The sequence below is a fragment of the Petromyzon marinus genome, chromosome 55 (assembly GCF_048934315.1).
Source record: "Petromyzon marinus isolate PM22_M1 ecotype Great Lakes invasive population chromosome 55, UKy_Petmar_22M1.pri1.0, whole genome shotgun sequence".
Lineage (NCBI taxonomy): Eukaryota > Metazoa > Chordata > Hyperoartia > Petromyzontiformes > Petromyzontidae > Petromyzon > Petromyzon marinus.
Genome location: NC_133721.1, coordinates 12,064,163 through 12,087,744, shown reverse-complemented (window position 1 = coordinate 12,087,744; position 23,582 = coordinate 12,064,163). Strand labels below are relative to the sequence as shown.

Below are 23,582 nucleotides of genomic sequence, written 5' to 3'. Positions count from 1 at the left end.
ATTTCTGCTGCTGCTTCCGTGCGTTGCTGGGATTTAAGACGACCTTGGGAGTCTCTTGAGGTGACGTTTGCCCCTAAGGCCAGACAAACATTCCGCCATGTCTTCTAGTCATTTAGCACAAAAAAAATGTTTACAAACAATCTGGAGCGCTTACGGAGAGCACCTGCTGTCGGTTAACATGCAAACTTCCATCAACGGTTACAACACAGTAATACTCCGGTTTACGTCTCGCCACTTTTACCTCGTTTCGCAAATACGTCGCTACTTTATTATTAACACCACCACGTGATTCGCTGTCGCCACAAGCCCCGCACTCACGTTGCTGACGGCATCATCGTCCGTCCCTTCCTCGTTCTCCGTCGCCTGCCACAGCCTTCACCTCCACCACCACCACCCACCACTACTACTACTTACCCCGTACATCGCTTCGATTGTACGTTGTTTCGATATCCGTCGTCGCAACTTTCACGAACGCATCCCCGACGTAAAGCGGGGTATTGCCGTAACTGAAAAACAAACAAAAAAGTATGACGCCATGTAACAATTTTACTTTACAGGATATGTTTCGCAAATCGTGAGTTTAATTGAGTAGGCGGAGTTTATTTATGACTTTTATTTACTGAGTTTGCCAGTGCATTCACGTGTTGTCGGGACATACAACATTTGTATTTAAGAATAATAAAAGGTGCAAGGACAAAGCATGCAATTGCCGTGTTCTCCGGATTATAAGATGCTCTGGAAAGTAGGATGTCAAAAAAAGTTGTCGTTCGCCCACCGAGTGACGGTGACGCCACCACACGGCGATCGTGCCAGGGTAGGTGCACCTTTTTCCGAGGCCGTCACGGGCAGGAGGTCACCCATGCGCCATGGGGTTGGCTGACTGAGATGTCTGGCAGATGCACCACCTGTGCCCCTCTTATTGTGCCAACTTGCTGCGTTTTAGCCGCCCGGGGTTCCGCTCGTTGTTGTGAGCGTCGCTCCTCGGCAAGTCCGCTGAGCTCCACATCCTTCTGTACCACATTACAAATATCACATACATTAGAATACACAATGGCAAAGATCATCCGTGTAGCCTCAACAGACTGTCGGAGCAAGTGCTGTTAGCACGCACCTATGAAGGCAGGCTGTCACACGAGAGGGTGGGAGGCCAGCACCACGCCCGGCCGCCTTTGTCTCCCGAGTGGCGATATTTACACACTGCTACAGATAATCATTTGAGGCTGAGTTGACCTAGTGGAGGCCCAGGACAAGCTTCAGATAATCGTCACCGGTGTTGGTTACCGTGAGCAGGAATCGAACTCGGGTGGCCGGGTTCGTGGAGCAGCGCGCTAACCGCTACACTACCGCTCCCCACATACACAATGACACGCACTGACATACACACTGACCCACCCACCCACCTACCGAATTAATTATAAGGCGCATCCATGTGGCGCTCCTGGATGTGCTGCCCCGACCCTGAAAGACTCCCACGTGTCACTTCCATAGACAGGGCGTGGAGTTGCTTGGCGGTTGTCTCTTATAATGCGGAGAATACGGTAACGAAGAGGAACGGCCGACGGAGCGATCATCGCGATTATCGCGATGATCGCAACGCTGTGCCGCCGCAAGCCTCATCGGAATTCACGGCCACCGCTCCTCTCTCGCTTCTCGCTCGGCCGGCCCTCGGCCTGCCCGTGGCCCGCCAGCGAGGCTCAAGACGACGCGGGCCCAGCTCTTCTATTTACCCCTCCTTCTCCTCCTTCTTCTCCTCCCCCCGCCCCCAACGACACCCCCACCCCCTCCACCGACGATTTGAATGCGGAACGCAACGCCGAGCGAAGCAATCCCAGCGGCATGTCAGAATCAGAATCCGTATTTGTACTGGAGCGATCCGAGGAGCTGTGAAGCTCTTCTTCGCAGATGCCCACGAGTTCACGAGCATGACCGTCCCGCCTCGAAATCCTCCATCCTCCTCCTCTTCTCTCTCCGCGGCCGCAGCAGCAGCGGCGACGTCGACAGAAGCCCTCTCACAGAGGGGACGCGCGGTCGTTTGGGGGGGGGGGGGCAACTTTGATGTTTTATTTTTTGTTAATGCCGATTAAAATATTTTATCAACTCCCGAAGTCCACGGAATGTGTCTTGGCTGTGTTAAACCCCCTCACCCCACAGGCTCACTCTCTCCCTCCCCTCAACTCACCCGAACCCACTCCTGCATCCATCCGTCATAAATAAAAAAGGCACTTTTAATGGGATGTCTATTTTCATTCGCGTCTTGTTTTTGCGTTTCGCCTCATTCAACGGACACCCTTAGCCCCGGGACCAAGGTTTCTCCCCAGCGGTGGAGCGAACCGCTCGCACTGGGAAAGGTCACGAGTTCGCATCACTGCGCTACCAGCCCTGCCACCTGAGTTTGATTCACGGTCAGGGCTGGGTGCAGCGGTGGCGACTGACATCTGAACCAAACCGGTCCCAGCAAGCCGGAGCGTGCTCACACGCCCCCGACAAACCAATAACACACGGCCGTGCGGGAGCCCTTCATCCAGCGGTGGATTTGAACAACAACAACAAAACGACGTCTCCGGGAACGCGATCGCAGGCTCAGACGTCCATTTGATTCCCAGTGAGCAGCGAAGTTTTTTTTTCCATTTTACGCGAGCGAGTGAGCGAGAGAGTGAATGAGCGAGCGAGCGAGCCGGCGAATGAATGAATGGGGCGCCTTGGGGGAATGGGTCCTGGGAGCGGTGCCTGGCTTCCGTTGCGGTTCAGTGGTTTGCGTAATTGCCCAGTAAGTGACTCCGGCAAACACGGATTCGTCACCGCACCGCAGCCCGTGGCCTCGCGTGGGCCTCCGGCTACTTTGGCGGTGACTCATCCGGTGACCCAGCCGGTGACCCAGGCGGTGACCCAGCCTGTGACCCAGACGGTGACCCAGCCGGTGACCCAGCGGCAGCGCGTTAGCCGCTTGTCGTTGCGGAGCGGTTTTCGCGGTTCGATTCGCCCGCAGGCCGCCCCGGTTATTACTGCTGCGTCTGCGTTTGTGTTTAACCGTGCAGATGTCACCACGGGCCGTCTGCTTCGCTCACAGTTGGACGTGGGGGGTGGGGAAACGTAAAAAAAATTGCTGGCGTCACCGTTAAAATGAGCCCAAATTGGGTGGTTGGGTCGGTGTGCGGGTGGATGGGTGGGTGGGGGAGTAGATGGGTGGGGGTGTGGGTGTGTGTGTGGGTGTGTGGGTGGGTGTGTGGGTGGGTGTGTGTCGGGGGAGAGTGGATGGGTGTTGGTGGATGGTGGTGGTTGTGTGCGTGGGTGTGTGGGTGGATGGGTGTGGATGGGTGTGTGGGTGAGTGTGGGTGTGGTGATGTGGGTGGAAGTGTGTGTAGGTGGGTGTGTGGGTGTGTGGATGGATGAGTGTATGGGTGGCTGGGTGTGTGGGTGTCTGGATGGGTGTGTGGGTGTATGAATGGATGGGTGTGGGTGTGTGGGTGTGTGGGTGTGTGGGTGGATGGGTGTGTGGGTGGTTGGGTGGGTGTGTGGGTGGATGGGTGTGGTTGTGTGTGGATGGGTGTGTGGGTGGGTGGATGGGTGTGTGGGTGGCTGGGCGTGTGGGTGGGTGTGGTTGTGTGTGTGGATGGGTGTGTGGGTGTGTGGGTGGGTGTGTGTGGGTGTGTGGGTGGATGGGTGTGGGTAGGTGTGTGTGGGTGTGTGGGTGGATGGGTGTGTGGGTGGGTGTGGGTGGGTGTGGGTGGTTGTGTGCGTGCGCCCTATATGTGCTCCTCGCCAATGAGAATCGAGCGGGCTATTTTAATTCACGAGGCGAGTGTATAATCGCTTCTCGGCTTTCACTACACGTGTACACAATTCTCTTTTTTATGATTAACTAACGGGTTGAGAGTTTTGTTTTATGTGTAAAGTCCATAGCTGTCAACCCATACGGTTTACTCGTATTGAGTTTTCACATCCGTACAGCCGTTTCAAAACGGGCAAAAAATGTTTGTGATGCGACTTTGTAGGAGATTTATAAGGGGCACGGGGTGACCAATAAGCTCTGAATTTGTCTGTAATAAGGTAGTCACTGATCAGGGGTTGACAGGTATGGACGTTGCAGTTGCCTTCAACAATTTTAGAGGCGCCACGCGTGATGATATCGCCACCTAGCGGAGAAGTTACGGGTGTCACCCGTTTCGTTGTTAACACCAACTCAGACCAGCCTGGTGAAGTATGGCCATTTAACCTCCACAAAGCCCCCATCCAGCAATATGGGAGTATAGATCTACGCGTGCCTACAAGTTACATTGCAGGGTTTCCACGCGAGTGTATAATCGCTTCTCGGCTTTCACTATACGTGTAAACAATTCTCTTTTTTATTATTGACTAACGGGTTGAGAGTTTTGTTTTATGTGTAAAGTCCATAGCTGTCAACCCATGATCGCGTTCCACGCTGCACGCGCCGAATTATTGTTAAACACGTCCCCGTTTCAGGACTCACATTGCAGGTCACTTATCACTTATTCACAAAGACAAAGATCCCCCGTGTAACCTTAACATACTTTTGGGGCAAGTGCTGTTTATCGGGCACCTATGAAGGCCGGCATGGCGCACGAGGGGGGTGGGTGGCCAGCCCCACGCCCGATCGCCTTTGAGGTTAAGATAATCGTCACCGGTGTTGGCCGTGAGCGGGAATCGAACCCGGGTCGCCGGGTTAGTAGCGCAGCGCCCCAAACCGCTACACCACCCACACAGGCACTGACAAGCCGACCAGAGACATTTGCCGGAAATTAAAAAGGCAAAAGTGACGGCGCCCTAACGCGATTGAAGGGGCTATTGTTGGGAGGCAGCGACACCCCGCGGGCCACTGCGGCGACTTTTGTAGTCCGCGTGACTCCTCCACGCTCCACCGAGGAGGAATTGAGCAGTCAGAGCACTCAGCAGGAGGAGGTTGGTGGGGGTGGGTGTGAGAGACGAGGTGGGAGGAAGATCATTGTCAGCCGGCGGAGACCGAACAAAACGTTTCCGTGGAGTCGCTGTGAAACATTCGCGGTGGTATTTTGCCACCCGGGGCTGTCGTCGCCCGCCTGAGCCGCATTCATCCACCACCACCACCCCCCCCGTGTCGCCCGCAGTGGCTGAGATGTCGTGACGGGCCAGGCGAAGTCAGCTGCGGGTAGCGAGCGTAGCAGATGACGAGACGCAGGGTTCCGTGTTTACGCGCTCGGTATGGAGATGGAACGGATTTATTGATTTTAATTTATTTTCTCCGCGATTTTTTTTTATTACGTGCGTTTTTGTTTGTTTGTTATTTATCTATTCATTTGTTTTGTTAAGTTGTGGAGTTTTTTTGTATTTTTTGTACGGGACTGGATAATTGATGTGCAGCGTTGTGGGATGCAATTGCAAGAATGACGCTACTATATAAAATGTAATTATTGTCACAATACCAATACCCACGCCATTCGCAACTAAGTGACGGCGCCTGTGCCAGGCCAGGTGCACTTTGAGGCTGCCACGTGAAGTGTCGAAGGCCCGCTGCTGACAGGAGGAGGTCTCGTGACAGACCCTGCAGGTGCCATGGGCTGGCTGACTGAGATAACCGGTAGATGCACACCAGCTGTACCCCCCCCCCACTATGCCAACCTGCTGTATTTAGCCGCCCGGCGCTCTGCTCGTTGTTGTGAGCGTCGCTCCTCTGCCCTTCGTTGTTGTTGGAGGGCGACTGCCTCCAACTGCCCTGTAGCAGCAGCGTCCTTCACGAGCCTCCTCCACGGAGGCCGATCTTGACACCGCTGGTATCAGTCATCGGCAAGTCCACTTAGCTCCAACTTTTTCATGTACCACATCACTCCATCTCTTCTCCAGCCAATGTCGTGCCCGTATACCCCCCTCTATGCGGCCAAACAGAAGCTGCTTGGGCATGCGGTGGCTGGAAATGTGCCGCCTGAAGAAGATTCCAGGGCATGTGATGACAATGATGGCGATCAAGTGGAGACTCTTTGACTTTTTGAAGCTATTAACAAACATTTATTATCATTTTGATTTAAAGCTTTCGTGACTGCAGTAATTCATATTCTTAGTTTTTTCGGTAAAGTCACGTTGAAGAGAAACAACAAAATAACAAAATATATATAAAACAATAAAAAATTCTCACGACGTTTCGACCATAACTCAAACCGTTTGAGTTATGGTCGAAACGTCGTGAGAATTTTTTATTGTTTTATATATATTTTGTTATTTTGTTGTTTCTCTTCAACGTGACTTTACCGAAAAAACTAAGAATATTTATTATCATGTTACAGTGTATTATCAGTTCGTTTTCCCATGAAAAAACGATAGTTCCATATAAGTGTTAACATTTGTTTTAAGCAACCTGTACAGAGATCCCCGATTCAGCACGTAGAAAAGCGACACATTTTACCGATATCAACTGCGTATCGGAAACGATGCCCTCGTTGACTGGTGTCAACAATAACTCGTGCCATGAAGCAGAGAGACTGACGTGAACCACCAGTGAGTGTGGGGAACGTTCACCGTTGACATCAAGACGTTGACATCAAGGCGTTGACATCAATACGTTGATATCAAGACGTTGACATCAAGACGTTGTGGAACATTCCAAAGGATAAGGCCGTGGAAGAAAAACAAAGTTAACATTTACCTTCCGTTCCGTTTCTCCGTTCATCAACTTTTTCTGAATGGCGTTCCTTTATACCTCATCATCATCACAGTGGCTAGGAGATGTTAACTACCTCGCCTTGTATACAGGAGGTCGTGGGTTCGATCCCGACCCTGACGCCTGCTGCTGTATATTTGGAGTTTGCGTGTTTCGCTCTCATCATCATCATCATCACGGTGGCTAGGAGATGTTAACTACCTCGCCTGGTATACAGGAGGTCATGGGTTCGATCCCGACCCTGACGCCTGCTGCTGTATATTTGGAGTGTGTGTGTGTGTCTCTTTCTCTCTCATCATCATCACGGTGGCTGGGAGATGTTAACTACCTCGCCTGGTATACAGGAGGTCGTGGGTTCGATCCCGACCCTGACGCCTGCTGCTGGATACAATATTTTTACTTTGCGTGTCTCTCTCCCTCTGTGGCCGCGTGGATTTTTCAACCGGCTACTCCGGGTTTTCCCTCTACATTTATGACATCATCTATGAAATTCGTTCAGTATCTACTGCCGCCTTGGATTGGTTGAAGAGCCTTAACATTCAACTATGACATCATCTATGCAATTCGTTCAGCATCTACTGCCGCCTTGGATTGGCTGAAGGATCTTAGTATTCAACTATGACATCATCTATGCAAACGGTTGCTCGCATGCCATACGAAAGAAGAAGATGTTAGACATATATTACGTATTTTTTTAATCTCCAGTCCATTTCTACCGTTGATCTTTGTAATTTTCTGGACTTCCATGGCCGCGCGTACTGCATGCTGAACGTCTGTCGCACCGTACGTAGCTAACCCGCGCTTAATTGCAGGTGCTGTGTCGATCACTCAGCGAGACGAAGAGTCCGAGTGACGAGTGATGGAACGTGAAGTTTATTATTTACAAGCCGACATTACACATATCCACATTTTCAGCAGAGGACCAGTAGCAGAAAGAAAAACACACACACGTTGTTGTACTGCACTCTGCTGCAATGTCTACGCTTTCACGCCCACTTCACCAACGTGGGGAAGTATGGTAAAATAACCTTCAGGGCACCACACGAGCCTGTGGAAGGCCATCATCCAGCAGTGGAGTGACATGTACAGCGTGTTGGTTCAGAATTCACGTGACCCCCAATTAATTGACCCAACCAGTGTTTTATCATTTGCATATGCATGCATATTCAATTATATATTCCTTAACATATTAATTTGTATATTCATAAAAAAAAACATAACGTAAAAAATGTTAAGTTTTAGAGAATGAAATGGGGGGTCACAATACATCCGGGCCACCCTGTCCATTACCCTCCTGAATCACAACCGGAAGAGTCCCGATGGGTGAGCGACTGTCACTCTACCGTGACATCCACCTAACCACGATTTATCGACTTCATGAAACGGTACTCACCTTAGGATTATAGCACTGATAAAGGAATACAATAACATAGGGTTAATACTATTATTACTATGGATTGGGGTACTTTGCCATCTAGTGGTAGTGTCTTACGCCGAATTATCCGTACTGCGAGCCGGTCAGTCGGCCGAGCGCATGAATTCGGAAAGCGAAATAACGACGGGAGAGGCTTTGAGTTTAGAAATTCGGTGTGTATATATATGTACACACACACACACAAAAAACAACTCAATATATCAAGAGCCGGCAATGTCACGTGGTGATATACGAGACGAAGCAGCAGTGCCAGTCACTGACCAGAGCCACTCGCGTACGGCTCCTGGAGCCGTAGTAGGACTCCTCCCCCCCGCCGCCTCCACCACTGCTGGTCCTAGCGACATTCTGGAGAATGTGGAGAGAGGGAGCAGTTAAGCCCCTCGGGGAGGGAGGGAGGGCGTCTGGGGTGCTCGCACACGGGAGCGAGTCTGAGTTCAAACTCCATTGGTACTTAACAACAACTACGACGACCATGACAATCCGTAACGCTACGCAACGCCAAGTTACGAATGCGGCAATGGTATCAGTCGAGTAGCAATCGTGACACGCGGCGCCTTTCGCGACCAATGTTAATCACGGGAAAGGTTTTTTTTTGGGGTTAGAATCGCGTAAATGTGTCGTGTAACCCTCCGCACACGCGACACAGCCAGCGAGGTTCGTCACGCGAAACAAACGCGTGACAATTAGTGACTGCTTGAGCCGATGTTGTGTGGGGTGTGGGGGGCAGGGGGGTGGGGTGGGGGAGGGGACAGGGGGACACACACGCAACACACACACACACCCGGGACAGACTTTCCGTAAACCAACGTGCGACTGTTTCGGGCCAATCCGGGACGTTGTGCGGTGGCTTTGGAGCCAGACGGAGCCCGTTCCTCGAGTACGGCGAATGGAGAAGACCGCCCCGCGCCCCGCACCCCCCATAGACTTCTGGCTCAGCATCCTCAACTCATCTCGAAGTAGAGGTGATTCTGTACGCGAGAAGGGAAGAAACCACAGAGGCACAGTCGATTCAATTACCCGGTCACGTGCTGCTGTCCGCTAACGATCCTGCCCCGCGTGTGCCCGTGATCGTCATCAACATCACCACCGGGTTGCCACCAGTCTGGGTTTCACCGGGACAAGTCCGAGAACCGGCATCTGTGTTCGCTTGGTGGCTCGGAATTCGATTTTTTCGTGAGCGAGATCTGGCGTGTCTGAACTTGTTACCACGGTAGTTTGCGATGACAGACCTCGTGTCGACCGAGAAATTACAGACCCCGGTTTTGAACTACAGTGGAAATGTTGGCGACCGCCGTAGCAGTCTGAATGGGCACAGCGCATGGGCAACTTGAATGAATGTGAAACAAGAACACGTGCTGTGCTCTACTGCCTGACATGAGAGTCAGCTGGGACAGATTACATTGAAGAGGCCCTCATTCAGCAGCGCATTGACGCCACACGGCTGCGCACGTGGGGCAGAGCGGCAGCAGAGTACAGCGACGCAGTACTCAGAGTACAGGCACTCTAAGTACTCAGGGTAGGAGTACTCTAAGTACTCAGAGTACAGCGACAGAGCACTCAGAGTACAGGCACTCTAAGTATTCAGGGTAGGAGTACTCTAAGTACTCAGAGTACAGCGACAGAGTACTCAGAATACAGGCACTTTAAGTACTCAGGGTAGGAGTACTCTAAGTACTCAGAGTACAGCTGCAGAGTTCTCAGAGTTCAGGTGCTGAGTTCTCTGGGCTATCATCGCTCAGTATTGTGAGTACTCAGAGCACTGAGAGTACTCAGTACTCAGAGTACACTCAGTACTCAGAGTATGAAAGACGAAGAGTACTCAGAGTACATCTACAGAGTAGTCAGAGTACAGATATTGAGTTCAGGTAGTGAGTACTCACCACGAGGAAGCTGGCTCCTAACAGGAGGGCTTTCGACTTCACGTCCAGCCCCGCATCGACTGCCGGGGGGCACGAGGAGGAAGAGAAAGCATTTAGTTCACTTTGTTGATGTGTGTGTGAGTACGTTTAACTTCTTTCGCACCGTACGTAGCCAACCGTGCTAATCGGGGGTGTTTATTGACCTTTGTGGCGCCGTCCATGGGGGTGGTGGGGGAGGGGGGAGTGCGAGCCCCGGGGCAATTCACCCACCGTGTGGGAGCCACCAAAGCCACCAAAGCCTTCAAACTAAACCGGGAGTATCACATCTGACAACGTGTAGTCAAAGTGCGGCCCCCACCCCCAAGCGCAGGGCCCGCGGCAGCCGCCCCGATTCCCCGTACTACCCCTCGGGACGGCTCTGATGTGGGTGGACCACAGGGGTCCACAAACGCCGCCCAAACGGAACCTTCCAGAAATTGGATACGCGTACATTTCATAGCTTCCATACAGCAACAGAAACTTGACTTCAATATCACCAAGGTACATTCCACCGAGCAATCAGCTCTTGTTCAGAGGCGACCTGGCCGCCCATACGCGATGACGATAGCTCAGCATCGCAGTGGCTGATATAATCATGGACATCACACGTGGGAGTTTCTCGTGGCCAGCCACACACACTGAGTGCGAGTGTTGTTTCTAAATGTGGAGGAGGGTGGTGGTGGTGGTGGGAAGGGGGAACCCGAGTTCTGCCCGGACAACGATCCACTCGACCACCACGGGGAGAGAGAGATGGAGAGAACACGTGGACTCCAAATGTACAACAACGACAGCAGCAGGTATCGCCAGTGTCCGGAATCGAACCCACGGGCCTCCTGCATAGCTGGCGAGGCAGATAGCAATCTCCTCGCCACGAGGAACAAAGACGAACATTATTCGATTGAAAGAAAAGCGTTCGACCCTTGGGTCTGGCGAAAGCGAGTAGGCGCGGGTGGCCGGATAAGGTCAGAATTAGAGTTGGAATATTTATTTGCATCGGAGCAGGAGGAATAGGATGAGCTATGAAGCTATTTCCCCCCCCACAGATGTGGGTCAGCAAGCTACATCAACAAACGGTACAACACAAAAACGCCGGGAGTGCGAAGTAGGGGCAATTGAAACAAGTTAATTTGCAGCGCAGTCAGTTCTCGTTTAACGCGGTAGTAGCAGTAGCGGTAGATGCGTTCCTGAAAAGTGCCACGTTAAGCGACAGACGTCAACAAATAACCTGGGATCGAACTCTCTGTCACCGTGGCTCGGAGCAGTCCATTTGGGGGCACGGGGGGGGGGGGTCAGAACGTTAACAACAAACAAACAATACAACATCAACACGATAGGTGGTGGTGGTGGTGATGGTGGTGGTGGTGGTGCGGTGGGCAGCTGCTGTGTCCTGGCACGCGTGGAACCCGCGGACTCACAGACGACCCCAAAGGTGTCGCGCTGCCCGCTCCACTGACCCTCCGCTCTGCTCCAGCGCTTCCAGATGAGCCCCGCGTCGCGGCGCGCTCCCGCCGTCACCTGCTTGAGAACGGCACACGCCCGGCAGCTTGCTCATCAGCAGCTCGCTCATCAGCAGCTCGCTCGGCCTGGCGGCTCGCTCATCAGCAGCTCGCTCGCCCAGACAGCTTGCTCATCAGCAGCTCGCTCGCCCTGGCGGCTTGCTCATCAGCAGCTCGCTCATCAGCAGCTCGCTCATCAGCAGCTCGCTCGTCCTGGTTGCTGGCTCATCAGCAGCTCGCTCGCCCAGACAGCTTGCTCATCAGCAGCTCGCTCGCCCTGGCGGCTTGCTCATCAGCAGCTCGCTCGCCCTGGCGGCTTGCTCATCAGCAGCTCGCTCGCCCTGGCGGCTTGCTCATCAGCAGCTCGCTCGCCCAGGTGGCTGGCTCATCAGCAGTTCGCTCGCCCAGACAGCTTGCTCATCAGCAGCTCGCTCGTCCTGGCGGCTTGCTCATCAGCAGCTCGCTCGACCGTCACCGGTCTCATCAGCAGCATCTCGCCCGTCATCATCCCAGGGTTCTCATTATCCTCATCATCAACATCAGCCGTGCTCTGTCTACTGCTGTATGAAGGCCTCCCCGGACCGTCGCTACCTTTTGCGACCGTGCGATGCCACGATCCACCCAGCTGCCGCTGCTGCTGCTGCTGATGCTCTACTCGCTCCATCTCCTCCGTCCGTGGACGTCCTCTCGGAGGTTGAAATTGGCAAGAATCTCAAACATTTGACGTCTGCATGCGCGATCCGATACATTATTTAATTCATTCCTGACAGTCAACCAATGAAATTGAGATGGATTTGACTGCTTAGTTACTCACCCACAGCGAACTGCTAAATTCTTGCTACGGTACACTGGCGCTGGTCTCCCTCTAGGTCGACTGAGCCTAAAAAAAATCCCCCATCGTCTGTCTCTCTCTCTCTCTCCCACCGTGAAGCTCTGCTCGTCCACCCAACGGCACGGGCAGCAAGGCCCGCGCGCGCTCAGCACGAGACGCCCCTCCGAGTCCACCACGTCCAGCAGAGGCGCACACATGCTCCTCCTGACGCAGGGGGTCACACGGGGTTGGGGGGTCACGCAGGAGGTCACACGGGGGGGTCACACAGATGGGGGGGTCACACATGGGAGGGGTCACGCAGGAGAGGTCACACGGGGGGGTCACACAGGTGGGGATGTCACACATGGGAGGGGTCACGCAGGAGAGGTCACACGGGGGGTCAAGCAGGAGAGGTCACACGGGGGGGGTTACACGGGAGGGAGGTCACGGGGGACAATAAGGGGGTCACGCAGGGCGGTCACACATGGGAGGGATCACGCAGGGGGCTCACGCAGGGGGGGGGTCACATGGGAGGGGTCACACAGGGGGGTCACATGGAGGGGTCACAGAGGAGGGTCACACAGGGAGGGAGGGGTCACAGAGGAGGGTCACACAGGAGCACGGGGTGGGAGGTAGTTTCTAAGTTGATTGAGTGCCAAGAGAGTTTTGTTTGACCAGGTGAGAAGTGATGAGACGCAGGAGAGGGTCTCACTTGCACGGGTGAGCGGCCTGGCTCACCAATGGTTGTACAAAACCCACAGCGTGGGAGGAGACCCACAGGACCCAGAGGGACCCCAGTGCGGCACAGTGGGAGAGAACACGCAGACTCCACAGACTACTTTCTCACTCTCACAAAACAAAGATCTCCCGCGTAGCCTTGAACAGACTGTTGCTGATAGCGAGCAGCACCTATGGAGGCCGGATCGGCACACGCGGGTGGTGGGTGGCTATCACCACGCCCGGCCGCCTTTGTCTTCCTAGTGACACAAATATACATAAATCCCCTGTATAGCCTCAACAGACTGTTGGGGCCAGTGCTGTCAGCGAGCACCTATCAAGGCCGAAACGGCACACGAGGTGTGTGGTAGGCCGGAGTGGGTAACCACCACCACGCCCGGCCGCCTTTGTCTCCCTAGTGACACACACGCGCGCGCGCCCGCACGCACGCACCTCTGCGTCGCCGTTCCCAGCAGCTGCCCCTCGGGTGAGCAGACCCTCATGACGGGCCTGAGCGCGGAGGGGCAGGGCCAGCAGGGGCAGCAGGGGCACGGCTCGGGCCTGAAGGGTCGCTCCAGCCTCAGCACCTCGCGCCCGCCGGGCTCCGAGACGCGGAGGAGCGAGGAGCGCAGCGGCCCACAGACGTGGAAGCAGCACCACGAGAATTCTGTGGCGGGACGACACGGGCAAGAGGTGCCCCACCCACCCACACACACAAAGACAAAGATCCCCCGTATAGCCTTAACAGACTGTAGGGGCAAGTGCTGTTAGCGAGCACCTATGAAGGCCGTAACGGTACACGAGGGGGTGGGTGGCCAGCACCACGCCCGACCGCCTTTGTCTCCCTAGTGGCAATGAGTCGACCTAGGGGAGGCCCGGGGCCGGATCAGATAATCGTCACTGGTGTTGGCCGTGAGCGGGAATCGAACCCGAATCGCCAGGTTCATAGCGCAGCGCGCTAACCGCTACACTATCGCTCCCCACCCACCCACATACACACCCACACACACACCCCCACACACACCCCCACACACACAACAACAACAACAACCGCCATTCGCCACTAAGTGGCGGTGACGTCACCACGACGCTTGTGCCAGGCTATGTGCACCCTGAGGCCACGTGAAGTGTCGAACACCCGCTGGCAGGAGGTCACGGGGCAGACCCAGGTGCCACGGGTCGACTGACTTAGATGACTGGCTGATGCACCATCTGTGCCCCCTACTGTGCCAACCTGCTGTGCTTTAGCCACCCGGCGCTCCGCTCGTTGTTCTGAGCGTCGCTCCTCCGCCCTCCGTTGTTGTTGGAGGGCGACTGCCTCCAACTGCCCAGTAGCGTCCTTCACGAGCCTCCTCCACAGAGGCCGATCTTGACACCGCTGGTACCAGTCATCGGTAAGTCCACTCAGCTCCACGTCCTCCTGTACCACATCACTCCATCTCTTCTCTAGCCCGTGCCGCGCCCGCTTAGCCCCCTCGATCCGGCCAAACAAAAGCTGTTTCGGCATGCGGTGGCTGGGCATGCGGGCTACATGACCCAGCCATCGCAGCCTTGCCTACCGGAGGAGCTCACCGATGGGACCCTGCCCAGATCTTTCAAGGATTTGTGAGCTCCTCACACAATCCAGTCTGGTTAAACCCAGGATGGATCGTAGGCAGGCCAGCCTAAATGTTTCTAACCGACGAAGATGTTCCATTAGGGGGGTCCACGTTTCGCAAGCGTAGAGAAGGGAGGGAATGACCGTGGCCGAGAAGACCTGAAGCTTAGTGCGGAGCGACAGACCAGGTAGCTTCCACACAGCGTTGCGCAACCGATGAAAAGATATTGCCGCTCGACTGATTCGGAGTGAGACCTCTGCTGTTAAACTGGAGCCAGTCATAAGCACACTGCCCAGGTATGGGAAACTCTCCACTCTCTCCACAACTGCCCCATCACCAATTGGGAGTTGTGGGGGTGGAGTGTCCGATGGTACAAAATACCCAGGCAGGTGCTTAGTTTTGGTGGGGCTGATGGTAAGGGCCCACCTCTTAGTGGCACGCTCCAGTCTCAGCAGCAGCGTCTCCAACTCCTCCTCTGACTGAGCAGCTATTACCAAATCATCAGCATACATAACGTGGTTGTGCAATAGGGAGCCATCCCTTGACCGCACCCGGGCATCGATCAGCCTCCCATTATATCTGTACCATATGGAGATTCCCCCGGTACAGCTATTGAAGGCTTCACGAACTACGTGGTCAAAATAGATGTTAAATAATGTGGGAGCCAGAGGACATCCCTGTCGCACCCCACGGTGTACAGGGAATGGCTCTGACTCCCGGCCACGTAGTTTTACCCGGGCCCGCTCACCATCATGAAGGTCCTTAATGATCGTGAGCAGAGGGTCAGGTACTCTAAAAGCACGAAGAACGACCCAGAGCCCAGGCCTACTGATGGTATCATAGGCCTTGACCAGGTCAATAAAGCAGAGATGTAGGTCTTGCTGGAATTTTCTACACCTCTGCTGTAGCAGACGGACAGAAAATATGGCATCTGTGCAGGACAGCCCTTTCCTGAAACCGCATTGGGGCTCCGCAAGCCTCTCCTCAGCGTGCCTGGCAAGGCGATGCTGAATAATCCTTGCCAGGACCAGTCCCGGCACACTGAGGAGTGAGATGCCCCTGTAGTTGTTACAGTCTGTGCGGTCCCCCTTCTTAAAAAGGGGGACCACCAGGGCATCCTTCCAATCCTGCAGAACCCGTCCAGTGGTCCAGACTGTTGTTATGATGTCATATAGGGCAGTCTGTGCACAAACGCAACCCTCCCTCAGCATTTCGCTTGGGAGATCATCTCTGCCCGCTGCCTTTCCTGGTCTCAGACTCCGGATCGCCTTCAATACTTCGTCAGCAGATGGCACCTCAGCCAGCCACTCACAGGGGGTGACTTCTTCCAATATTTGAGGCACCGCAGCCTCAGCAGGGTCATCCTCACTTTGTGCCACGAAGTTTTCCTGCCTGTGGGATTTTCCCTCCCCCAGGACCTCACAGAAATGCTCAGCAAATCTGCGAACCTGTTCCTGGGGGTCGGAGATTGGATCACCGTTTTTTCCCCTAATGATGGTAATAGGTGTGGCGCTGCAGGTTACTTTTTTGATGGAGTTAAATAGAGATTTGTGATCACGGGCCACTGAGGCAGACTCCATTTCTTCAGCAACCCGCGACCACCACCCATCCTTGCAGCGCCTCACGGCTCTCCGAACCTCCGAGCGAAGGCTGCGGTAAGCCTCCTCATTCTCTGACGTGGGATTCTGTAGCCGATGACAGTGGGCCTGTCGCTTTTTCTCAACCATCCTGAACACCTCCTCTGTCAGCCAGGGTCTCTGGGGAGGTCTGGACCGCGTACCCAAAGCAGCCATTGCAGCTGCATGAGTCACAGTCCTAAACCTCGCCCATTTACCCTCGACATCAGGAGGAGTCGGGGACGATGCCAATCCCAGCCGCAAGCGATGATGAAATTCTCGCTTGCAACTTTCAACAGATAACTGAGACCAGGCCACTTTATGTTGGAATGGGGTCCTGGGTGTACACCCACCACCGGAGTGGAAGAATGGCAGGCGCATCTTACAGATGACTAGTCGATGGTCAGAGGGCAGATCAGCTCCACGGTAGGTCCTGGTGTCAAGGACATGGGCTCGCATTCGCTGGTCCGTCACTATGTAGTCCATCAGATGTTCTTGCTTGGACCCGGCATGCATCCATGATGTTGTGTGGATGCGCCGATGCCGAAACAGCGTGTTGGTAATTACAAGCCCATGGGCTGCACAAAAATCTAGCAGCCTCCTACCGTTGTTATTGAGCTGATCTGGCCCGTGCCCTCCAATCACTCCAGACCAGGTGCCAGTATCATGACCAACTCGGGCATTGAAGTCACCCAACATGATGACTCTATCCCGAGGGGCCACTTTAGCCAGCACCTGTGACAGGAGGTCATAGAAGGCATCTGACTCATCGGCTTTGCCTGCATCCCTCCACGGATGTTCATCTTCGGTGGGGGCATAAGTAACCACGACCACCATTCCTCGCCTCCGGTTGATGGGAAGGCGAGCCCAAAGTAGCCTGGGGCTTACAGCTTCCCACACCTCACCGCCACGCTCCCACGCCCCCTTCATTCTTTTGTTCAAAAGAAGACCCACACCCTGGTGTTTGGCAGTCTGCTGCCCCGAGTAGAGTACTGTCCACCCCTCATGGTGGCAGTAGCCAGACCCGGTCCACCGGACCTCCTGAATGCCGCATAGATCCAGGCGGTACCGGTCCAGCTCCCGACAGAGGAGTGGCAGCCTCTCCTCTGCAGTGAGCGTTCGAACATTCCACGTGGCCACCCGTAGTGGCTTTTCGTTGTTTCTCGAGTAGCCCCGAGGGTAGGTATTCAATCTCCTGGCTCCGCCAATTGGGGTTTGGCCAGGAGACGTCATAGACGCCTGGCCCCCCGGGGCCTCCGGCACTAGCTTATTTGTTACATATTTCAGTTTAACTCGTGGTTTCGTGGTAATTAATTGAAGGTGGAGGGGTTACCAGCCCCTCGCACCCATCCAGAGCCCCTGTTTAGCCCCTGTGGTGGACACATATGCCAGTGTGGGAGGAGCCAATCAAAATTGGATCTCCCCCCACAGCACTGTCCACGACAGAGTTGCCCGTCCGGCACCGCGAGGAGGTAGGGGGTTGTTTTGCCGCACACACACCCACACACCCACACACACACCCACACACACACCCACCTCTCCCCCCGTGTAGCCTGTAACATGCTTCGTGAGACCTCCCTTGCCAGTATCAAAATATAAGGATAGGTTTTACCAGTGCCGGATGAAGCTAGGTGCGGGGCCAGTTGCATGTTATGTTATAAAGGGGCCCTAAATGAATAAAAAAAAACACGTAAATATTAAAACACATCAATTTTTTACTTGCATAGTAAAGTAATTGTATTTTTTCATTAGCTATACAGCCATATAATACGACAAATCGCTAACCTTAAACACCCGGGAGTTCATAAAAGTTGAAGGCGGTGTAGTACTATAGTAATAGAGCAAGTGCAGAACCACTGAACCGGAATTTATCGCTTGAAATAATTTAGCGCGGGGCCCTTGAAAGTGCGGGGCCCGTAACGTTTGTAGCTACTTTGCTGCTAGGATATTCCGGCACTGGGTTTTACCCTTTCTGGCAATAAAACATGTGTTTTAAAGATGTTCAAATAAAACAGTTGTGTCAAAGATGTTAAAACACCAAAACTTAAATCTTTTCCAAGGAATTGTGTCTGCATTTACCGCCTCTAAAAACGGGCTGGCACTCTCTGGTTGTGGACCAATCAGTTGCAAAGACAATGCATACTAACAGGGCAGACATGATTCCTCGCGAAAAGGATTCAATTTGGTGTTTGAACATCTTAACACAACTGTTTTATTATGGCCAGAAAGGGTTATACCTATTGTGATACTGTAACAGACTGTTGGGGCAAATGCTGCTAGCGAGTAGCAGCAGCGTACTATGAACACCGGCACAGCACACGAGGGGGTGGGCGGGTGGGTGGCCAGCACCACGCTCGCACATATACACACATACGCCGAAGAAAAAGGCAAAACTCTCTCTCTCTCTCAGCCTTGTCCAGACCACCAGCTCAAAAGGACGGAATGCGTGGCCGCTTTGTCGTTAAGAAAGCATCCGACTCGCAAAGAGTTGAGTGAGATGAGAGGGGAGAGGTGGGAGAGTGCGTGGAAGGGAGTAGAGTGAGATGAGAGGGGAGAGGTAGGAGAGTGCGTGGAGGGGAGTAGAGTGAGATGAGAGGGAAGAGTGCGTGGAGGGTGTTGCATGCGGTTAGTTTGAATTTTTGAAATTGATCCACGGTTGGATTGGGAGCCAATAGAGTGATCAAAGCCTTGGGGATTCCCACCTTCAGAAGCAGTGTAGAGGATCTGCCCACTCTTGCCCTTCACCTGGTAGTGGTAGCTGGGGTCACAGCTGCAGTCTGCATCAAAGACAAATATCTCCCGTATAGCGAGCACATACGAATGCCGCAACGGCACACGAGGGGGTGGGTGGCCAACACCACGCCCGACCGCCTTTGTCTCCCCGGCGGCGATGTTTACACACCGCACTAGGTACTCATTTGAGGCTGAGTCGACCAAGGGGAGGCCCAGAATCGGTTCAGAGAATCGTCACTGGCGTTGGCCGTGAGCGGGAGTAGAACTCGTGTCGCTGGGTTCGTAGCGCAGCGTAGCGCTAACTACACCACACACACTCGCACAGGTGACCATCAGTCTCACATTGACGATTCACATCATTAATATGCTTTGCGTTTGTTTCCCATTGTGCAGTAGTTGTTTTGATTATCATTATCACCAGCAGTCATCGTCTATCCACTGCTGGATGAAGGCATTCTCACGCAGATGATGATGCAGCTGCAGATGATTATGCAGCTGCAGATGATGATGCATCTGACGATGATGATGATGATAATGATCATGCAGTTGATTATGATGCTGATAATGATGATGCTGCTGCTGAAGATGATGATGATGATACTCATAATGGTGATAATGCTGATGATGATGCTGATAATGATGATGCTGCTGTTGAAGATGATGATACTGATAATGGTGATAATGCTGATGATGATGCAGCTGATGATGATGACGATACTGATAATGATGATAATGCTGATGATGCTGCTGCTGATGGTGCTGATAATGATGATGCAGCTGATGATGATGCTGCAGCTGATGATGCTGCTGAAGATGATACAGCTGAGGATGATGATGCAGCTGATGATGATGATGCTGATAATGATGATGATGCTGCTGCTGAAGATGATGATGATGATGATACTGATAATGGTGATAATGCTGATGATGCTGCAGCTGATGATGATGATGCTGATAATGATGATGCTGATGATACTTTAGCATCTGAATATGATGATGCATCTGCAGCTGCTTCTGCAGCTGATGATGATGCAGCTGAAGATGATGCAGCTGATGATGATGCTGAAAATGATGATGAAGATGCTGCTGCAGGTAATGATGATGCATTTGAAGATGATGATGATGATGATGATGCAGATTATGATGATGAAGATGCTGCTACTGCTGCAGCTGATGATGATGCAGCTGATGATGATGATGCAGATTATGATGATGAAGATGCTGCTACTGCTGCAGCTGATGATGATGCAGCTGATGATGACGATGCAGCTGATGATGATGATGCAGCTGATGATGATTATGTTGATTATGATGATGAAGATGCTGCTACTGCTGCAGCTGATGATGCTGTTACTGCTGCAGCTGATGATGATGCAGCTGATGATGATGATGCAGCTAATGAAGATGCATCTGAAGATGATCATGATGCTGATTATGATGGTGAAGATGCTGCTACTGCTTCAGCTGATGATGATGATGATGCAGCTGATGATGATGATGCATTTGATGATGATGATGCTGATTATGATGATGAAGATGCTGCTACTGCTGCAGCTGATGATGATGATGCAGCTGATGATGATGATGCATCTGATGATGATGCTGATTATGATGATGAAGATGCTGCTACTGCTGCAGCTGATGATGATGATGCAGCTGATGATGATGATGATGATGCATCTGATGATGATGATGCTGATTATGATGCTGAAGATGCTGCTACTGCTGCAGCTGATGATGATGCAGCTGATGATGATGCTGCTACTGATGATGATGCAGCTGATGATGATGCAGCTGATGATGATGCAGCTGATGATGATGATGCAGAGACGTCGCAGCAGAGATCTCACCGCACGCGGTGCCGTCGCGCACGATCACCACGCGCTCGGCCTCCGCCAGGGGCCCGAGGGGCGGTGGTGCCAGCGCGGCCCCGCACAGGCACCGCTCCTGGCACCGCTCCGGGTACCACAGCCACGGCGGGGGGCCCAGGGGTGGTGACGACAGCGCAACATCATCATCATCAGCAGCAGCAGAATAATCAACAGCAGGAAGAGCAGCAGCAGCAGGAGGATGAAGAGGAGCAGTGACAGCTTCCTTCAAATGTCTCTCCCTCTCTAAGCGCACTGCTGCAAGTGGTACAGCTGTTGTCCACGCTGTTGGTGCTCCTGCTGCTGCTCTTGCTGCTGATGATGCTGTTGGTGATGCTGCTGCTGTTGCTGCTGCTGGTACAGCTGTTGTCCACGCTGTTGGTGCTCCTGCTGCTGCTCTTGCTGCTGCTGATGCTGTTGGCGATGCTGCTGCTGTTGCTGCAACTGGTACAGCTGTTGTCCACGCTGTTGGCGCTGCTGCTGATGCTGTTGGTGATGCTGCTGGTACAGCTGTTGTCCACGCTGTTGGCGCTGCTGCTGCTGCTCTTCCTACCGCTGATGCTGTTGGTGATGCTGCTGCTGCAGCTGCTGCTGCTGCTGCTGCTGCGTGGTGATGGTGGTAGGGACAGGCGACCCGCATCGCCTCCTCGTGGAGCTGAGACAGCGGGGCCACCGCGTTCGGGGAGCCGCGGAGAAGGGGGCCCGGAGCCGTGGGACCCCTCGCGGGTGCCGGCTGCCTCGTGTGCACCGTGGGATCACCCTGACAGCCGGCGAGGGGACCACAGTGGGGGCCACAGTGGGGGCCACAGTGGGGGCCATAGTGGGGGCCACAGTGGGGGCCACCGTGGGGGCCACCGAGGGGACCATCGAGGGGACCACCGAGGGGGCTACAGTGGGGGCCACCTTGGGAGCCACCGAGGGGACCACCGTGGAAGCCACCGTGGGGGCCACCGAGGGGGCCACCGTGGGGGCCACCGAGGGGGCCACCGTGGGAGCCACCGTGGGGGCCACCGAGGGGACCACCGAGGGGACGCGCACAAGCCCAGCATCGTCGCTCGCCCCATCCGAAGCTGCTCTCAACCTCTCCACCTTTGCTGCCGCGCCTATTGTCACCTTCCCCGTCACCACCACCACCATCCTCCTGCTCCTCGAAGTCATCTTCAGCGATGCGAGTCGTGCTGAGGCTGCGGTCTGCCCCCGTGCCCCGCCGCGCCGTGCCCCGCGCCCTCCTGCGCGGCCCGCACCGCAGCAGCCGCTCGATGTGCCTCTCACGCTCGAGGAGCCCGAAGGGAGCGGGCTGGCTCGTGATGGCGTGCATCGGGCGGCGCGCTAAATCTCTAGCGGCTGACAACTTTGGCTCTTCCTCTCTCTCTCTCTTTTTCTCTCTCTCCCCTCCCTCTCTCTCTCGCTCGCTCGCTCTCTCTTTCTCCCGCTCTCGCTGCGTCTGTGTCTCTTTCTTTTGTTGCCGTTCGTTGCTGTGGTTATGTGGTGTTGTTTATATATATTTATTTGTTCCGTTTAAACCCGGTTTAAAGGGGGGGGGAGGACTCCCCTAGCAACTTGCTCGGCTGATTGGGTCGTCTGTTGAAAGGTTTGAGCGAGAGAGCGAATCATCGAATTCTCCCGATTCATCTCCACCCGACGCATCCTAACCCCCGCTCCCCCCGCCCCCTCTCCAGAAGACCCCCGGCGTGATCCCGGGGGGGGGGGGTTGTGAGTTCAATGAATGAATGGAAAACTTTCACCCCCTTAATCGGGGAGTCTCCGTTACCATGCCCCTAAGCCCATTCATGGGCATTTCACCCCTTCTCCAACAACAAGACGCGTGTGGGAAGTTAAAGGCGCAGCCCCTGCGCTCTCGCCACTGCTGGTTGAAGGGTCTCCACTTGGGTGGGGTAAGGGGGAGGGTAGCGGTTAGCACACCGTGCCGTGAACCCCGGCGAGCCCAGTTCGATCCCAGGCCATGGCTGGCTAACGTTGATTTCGGTGAACGTGGCAACTTCGAGGAACGCATCGGCCACGACTGTATTGACACAAAAAAAGGTCCCCATGATATGGCTGCTCACCCCGAACTATAAATGCTATGATGGCAGTGCTTTGTCTTTGTGCTGTTCGCCTTGTGGCCTCCTCTGGTCTGACACTGGCCGGACGAGGCCACAAAGAATGCGGTTGCTCTTCTTTGGTTCTTTCGGTAAAGTCACGTAGAACGAGAAGATGAATCATTGCAGTCACGAAAGCTTTAAATCGAAATTTAATGCGTTTGCTGTATCTGGTGTGGACCAATCAGTTTAAAAGACAATGCATCATATTTAATGATCAGAGCCACGTATTGGTTTGCATGTTCACCACAAGTCCGCGGACTTGATTCCTTTGCAAAAGGCTTCTGATTGGTGTTTGAATGTCTCAACGCGTCCTGTTGTATTGCCAGAAAGGCTAAAACCGTTTCCTATGTTTCATCCTACGACTGCTGCTACTACCGCGGCGAATGAGAACCGACTGCACTGCACATTAACTTGTTTAAGAAAATCTCTACGTCGTACGCCTATCGATGTTGTTGTAACTTGCCGACCCGTTCCCTACTGGAACGTCTGTGTGTGTGTGTGTGGGGGGGGGGGGGGGTAAGAGCTTTATAACTCATCGGATTTCCTCAAGGGTGATTGATTCTGACGGTGAGCGCACAGTCGATGGCCGAGCGTAGCAGCATCGCGGCCTCCTCGTGGCCACGTTCATCGAAGCCTCCTGACGCAGATCCCAGACGTTCGTT

At 53.9% G+C, this 23,582-nt stretch overlaps 1 protein-coding gene and 1 long non-coding RNA gene across 3 annotated transcripts; both read right to left on the bottom strand.

Annotated features, from left to right (window-relative positions):
• Positions 1 to 579: 579 nt before the first annotated feature.
• On the bottom strand, positions 580 to 1,573 carry LOC142905626 (uncharacterized). Its single transcript, XR_012929652.1, has 2 exons — positions 1,405 to 1,573; positions 580 to 1,010 (listed from the first exon to the last, which is right to left on the bottom strand). It is a non-coding gene; the product is annotated as an uncharacterized LOC142905626 (long non-coding RNA).
• Positions 1,574 to 7,496: 5,923 nt separating this feature from the next.
• LOC116954516 (uncharacterized) lies at positions 7,497 to 23,509 on the bottom strand. 2 transcript variants are annotated; one of them, XM_032975086.2, is made up of 7 exons: positions 20,801 to 23,509; positions 18,920 to 18,994; positions 13,457 to 13,670; positions 12,400 to 12,511; positions 11,395 to 11,497; positions 9,962 to 10,020; positions 7,497 to 9,049 (listed from the first exon to the last, which is right to left on the bottom strand). In XM_032975086.2, exons 1-7 carry the CDS (start codon positions 22,134 to 22,136, stop codon positions 9,023 to 9,025), a joined length of 1,926 nt encoding a protein of 641 aa, XP_032830977.1. In that variant the 5' UTR covers positions 22,137 to 23,509; the 3' UTR covers positions 7,497 to 9,022. The 2 variants fall into 2 exon arrangements, with proteins under 2 accessions (XP_032830977.1, XP_032830978.1); XM_032975087.2 differs by having other exon boundaries at positions 11,395 to 11,494.
• Positions 23,510 to 23,582: the final 73 nt, after the last annotated feature.